The sequence below is a fragment of the Carlito syrichta genome, unplaced genomic scaffold (assembly GCF_000164805.1).
Source record: "Carlito syrichta isolate Samal-C Ts95f unplaced genomic scaffold, Tarsius_syrichta-2.0.1 Scaffold305659, whole genome shotgun sequence".
In the NCBI taxonomy this organism is placed as follows: domain Eukaryota; kingdom Metazoa; phylum Chordata; class Mammalia; order Primates; family Tarsiidae; genus Carlito; species Carlito syrichta.
The window spans coordinates 55,382-60,382 of NW_007249755.1; the positions used below are offsets into that span (position 1 = coordinate 55,382).

Sequence of the window (5,001 nt, forward strand, 5' to 3'; positions counted from 1 at the left end):
AAAAAAAAAAAAAAAAAAAAAAAAGCCAAAACAATGCCAAATGCTTTATCTACATTTTCTCGAATCTCCAAAACAACCCCAAGGTAATATTACATATTTTATTTTATTTTATTTTGAGCTGGAGTCTCACTCTGTCGCCCAGGCTGGAGTGCAGTGGCACGTTCAGGCCACCGCAGCCTTGATCTGCTGGGCTCAGGTGATCCTTCCACCTCAGCCTTCCGAGTAGCTGGAACCACAGGCGTGCGCCACCACGCCCGGCTACTTTTTAAAAAATTTATTGTAGAGACGAGGTCTCACCAAGTTGCCTAGGCTGGTCTCAAACCTCTGGGCTCGGACAATCCTATCGTCTCCGCCTCCCAAAGTGCTGGGATTACAGGCGTGAGCAACCGCAGCCGGTAGCTATTACATATTTTATAAACGAAAAAACTGAGGCATAGAGGTTAAATAAATAACAATGTCACTCAGCCTAGAAAGCGGCAGAACCATTGGGACACCATAGTTTGAGCTTTAACCAACACAACTTATTCAAACCTTAGTACAGCTACGTCTCCTAAACTTTCCCTCCACTCACTGGGCACGAGAGAGAGGGGGAAACATCAGATCGAACAGGCCCACAGTAGAATTCAAGCCTGGCTCTGTACCCGAGTCCTGCTCGGTACGCAGGGATGGCTCCCGGACATCTCTAAAAGCTACTAGAGTTCGAAGAGGAGGCGGAGGAAGGGGTAACCTTGCATCTTCCACGCGGAACTGGAAAGGTGTTCGTGATTTTCACGAAGAGCCGGAGAGGTCTGACGCTCAATCAGAGCGACAAAGGGGCCAGGGTCACCGGGAAGAGTCCTGGACACGAAGCCCAGTAAGTCTGGGATGGCTTCCCAGGCCTCCACGACCCGGGCGAGTCGCTCTATCTCTGGTGGCCTCAGTTTTCCCGTTCCCTCAAAGGATCTGTGCCGGACAGGGAGCGTCCAAGTCTCCAGGGCCCTCCCGACTTTGGCCTGAGGAGCCGGCCAGCTTTGCCGCTGAGAGAGCAGCCGCCAGCCCCCGACCCGACCGTCCAGGGGCCTGAGAGGCCGACCTCGGCGGCCCAGGGCACTTACAGCCCGGAGGGACGCCAAGCCCACCAGTCGCCACGGCTGCACCTTCCTCACTGTCGCCATCTTGCCCAGCTTTCCCTGCGGCCGCGGAGCTGGACCCCATGTGACAGCCAGAAGCTTGGTCCCGCCCATGGGCGGAGCCTACGCAGGGACGCCCAGGGCAGGCTCCACCCCCAGTCTCCGAGCGCCTCTTACTTGCCAAGCCCAGTGAGGCGCTAGGGACATAAAGAGGAGCAAAAATTATCCAAGGTCTGTGGCTTCACGGGGTTAGAGTCTGAGAGGTGTGAAGAGACAGATACTAGCAATCACACCAATAGTTGTGTAGTTTCTAACTTTCATTATAAGAGGCAGCATCACTATTTGCCACTCCGTTTTCTGAGTTCTTTGCACGAATTAACTCATTCATCAAGATCTTCTGGCTTCAAATGCAGTCACCTCCAGAGAGGGAAGCATCGTTTGATTTCATACCTTGAAGAATGCATAAGATCTATCCAGGTGAAGAGGATACAAGAAAGCTTTCCAGAGGGAACAGCATATTGAATGGTCATGAGGTAAAAAAAAATCGAGTGCAAAGTTTTTCGATTGTGTATTGTGTCCCATTAATTGGTCATAATATCAATTTAGTGGGTACTTTCTTTAAAACAAAGAACTAGAATAGAAAATATTAGAATACATTATGTAAAAGTAGTAAGGCTCAAGGTGGAAGGATCTATTGAGGTCAGGAGTTACTGACCAACTTCTGCAAGATACGGATACTTCCTCTCTGCAAAAAAAAATTTTAAAATTAGCCAGGAATGGTAGCTTGCTTCTGTTATCCAAGCTACTCAGGAGGCTGAGGTGGGAGGATTGCTTGAGCCCAGTTTAGGCTGCAGTGAACTATGATCATGCCACTGCACTCCAGCCTGGATGACAGAGTGACACTTCGTTTCCCCTCCCAAAAAAATTAGTAAAGTTAAGTACTGCTTTGCAAAATTTTATTATATGTCTCAAGCAGGTACAATGTAAAATAAATTTCTTGCTTTGGGCTGCAATCAGAAATATTTGAAAAACGCTTGTTTAGAAAGATGGAAAGTGGGCCAGAATGATTGGAGAACAGCAAGGGAGTAGGAAGGGGACTTCCTACTAAGATTGGAGAGGTAGGCAGAGCCCTATCACGGGGTTTGAGAGGACATGTTAATAACTATCTTAATAGCAATGCTTTTAAAAGGTTTAAAGCAGGGAGATATGATTAAATTTGCATTTTGTAAATAGTCACTCTGGCTACAATGTCCACTGTCTTTGGTATTCCACTGTCCACTGTCTTTGGACATACCACTGTCTTTGGTATTCTCAGGGGGAGGCCTCTGCAGGGGAGGCAGAGAACACACTTTCTTTACCTTCGGGGGCTCAGACTTTATACAGAGAACAAGACACAATAAGTATTTGGCTAGGTTTCAGCAGCACTAGAAATTTTCTCTATCATATAACTTAGACTTAGAGCACTACTTACGGAATTCTCAGACCTGCAGCTAGAGGATAGAATTTGGCCCAAAGATACCAGAATGGTATTTTTTTTTAATATAGATTTTGGCCAGGAGCAGTGGCTCACACCTATAATCTCAGCATTTTGGGAGGCCAAGGCTGGAGGATTGCTTGAGGCCAGGAGTTTGAGATCAGCCTGGGAAACATAGCAAGACTTCATCTCTACAAAAAAAAAATTAGCTGGGCATTCTAGCAGGCACCTGTATTCCCAGCTACTTGGGAGGGTGAGGCAAGAGTATCACCTGAGCCAAGGAATTTGAGGCCGTAGTGAGCCACGATTGTGCTACTGCACTCCAGCCTGAGTGACAGTGTCTCTAACTCAAAAAAAAAAAAAAAAAAAAAATATATATATATATATATAATATGGAACTTTCAAAATTTGCACACTGAACACTATAAACCATTGCTGAAAGAAACGAAAGAAAAAAATAAATGGAAGGGCATCCCATGTTCAAGAATTGGAAGACTCAATATTGTTAAAAGTGATCAACAGATTGAATCCAATTCCCATCAGAATCCCAACAATACTTTTTGTAGACATATAAAATTTTATTCTAAAGTTCTTTTTTTAGGCCTGCCATGGTAGCTCAAGCCTGTAATCCCAGCACTTTGGGAGACTGAGGCAAGAGGATTGCCTGAGACCAGGGCTTTGAGACCAACCTGGGCAACTTGGTGAGAATTTGTTTCTACAATAAATCACAAAATTAGCCGGGCATGGTGGCGCATGCCTGTATTTCCAGCTACTTGGAAGTCTGAGGTGAAAGGATTGCCTGAGTCCAGCAGGTTGAGACTGTGGTGGCCATGAATGTGCCACTGCACTCCAGCCTGGGCAACAGAAAGAGACTCCAACTCAAAATAAAAATTTTTAAAAAAATTCTTTTCTTTTTTTCCCTGAGTGGGAGTATCAGTCTGTCTGTTACCCAGGCTGGAGTGCAGTGGCATGCTCACAGCTACTGCAGCCTCCACCAGCTGGTCTCACGCGATCCTTCTGCCTCAGCCTTTCAAGTGGCTAAAACTATAGGTGTGCAACAACATGACTGGCTAATTTTTTAAATTTGTTGTAGAGATGAGATCTCGCCAAGTTGCCAAGGCTGGTCTTGAACCCCTGGGCTCAGGCAATTCTCTTGCCCCTGCCTCCCAAAGTGTTGGGATTACGGGCATGCGCTATCGTGCCCTGCCCAATCATTCTAAAATTCATATGGAGTCTCAAATGACCTTAAGTAGCCAAAATAATCTTGAAAAAGGACAGTTGGAGGACTCACAATTTTTTTTTTTTTTTTAGTTGCTTCACTTTATTGCCCAGGCTGGAGTGCAGTGGCATATGGCCACTGCAGCGTCGACCTGCTGGGCTCAGGCAATCCTTCTGCCTCAGCCTTCCAAGTAGCTGGCACTACAGGTGTGTGCTACCACACCTGGCTAATTTTGTTATTTATTGTAGAGATGAGGTCTCGCCAAGTTGCCCAGGCCAGTCTCGCACCCCTGGGCTCAGATAGTACTCTCATCTTGGCCTCCCAAAGTGCTGGGATTATAGGCTTGAGCCACTGTGCCCGGTATAATTTTTTATTTTAAAACTTGCTACAATATCAAAACAGTGTGGTACTAAAATAAACACAGGCATGCAGACCAATGAAACAGAATAGAGAGCCCAGTTTTAACTCCTGTAGATGTATATGGCTAAATTACTTTCTTTCTTTTTTTTTCTTTTCTTTTTTTTTTGAGTTGTAGTCTCACTCTGTCACCCAGGAGGCTGGAGTGCAGTGTTATGCTCACAGCCACTGCAGCTTCAACCCGCTGGGCTCAGGTGATCCTTCCGCCTCAGCCTTCCAAGTAGCTGAAATTACAGCACGCGCCACCACACCTGGCTAATATTTTGATTTAGTGTAGAGATGAGGTCTCACCCAGTTGCCCAGGCTAGTCTTGAACCTGTGGGCCCAGGCAATCCTCTCACCTCGGCCTCCCAAAGTGCTGGGATTATAGGCGTGAGCCACTGCATCCGGCCATGACTTTCAACTAAGGTGCTAAGACCACTCAATGGGGAAAGCACAGTCTTTTTAACAAATGATGCTGGAAATACTAGATATCTACAAGCAAAACAATAAAATCGGACCCTTACCTGACACTATATACAAAAATTAACTCAAAATGGAGCAAAAGCCTAAACACAAGAGCTCTGTAAAACTCTTAGAAGAGAATATAGGGCAAAAACTTCATGATATTGGATCTGGCAATAATTTCTCAGCTATGACACCAAAAGCATAGGCAACAAAAGAAAAAGTGGATGAATTGAAATTTATCAAAATTAAAAAGTTTTATGCAGCCGGGCTCGGTGGCTCAGCCTGTAATCCTGCGCCTTTGGGAGGCTGAGGTGAGTGGATTGCCTGAACCCGCG

At 45.9% G+C, this 5,001-nt stretch overlaps 1 protein-coding gene across 2 annotated transcripts in view; it reads right to left on the reverse strand.

Moving 5' to 3' along the window:
• HMGCL (3-hydroxymethyl-3-methylglutaryl-CoA lyase) overlaps positions 1–1,195 on the reverse strand; it is a 23,646-nt gene extending 22,451 nt beyond the window's left edge. Inside the window, exon 1 of one of the 2 annotated variants that reach the window (XM_008062149.1) lies at positions 1,095–1,195. In XM_008062149.1, the coding sequence (XP_008060340.1) occupies positions 1,095–1,154 (60 nt within the window). In that variant the 5' untranslated portion in view covers positions 1,155–1,195. The remainder of the gene's footprint in view (positions 1–1,094) is intronic. The other variant, XM_008062150.2, reaches the window with a different exon arrangement.
• Positions 1,196–5,001: the final 3,806 nt, after the last annotated feature.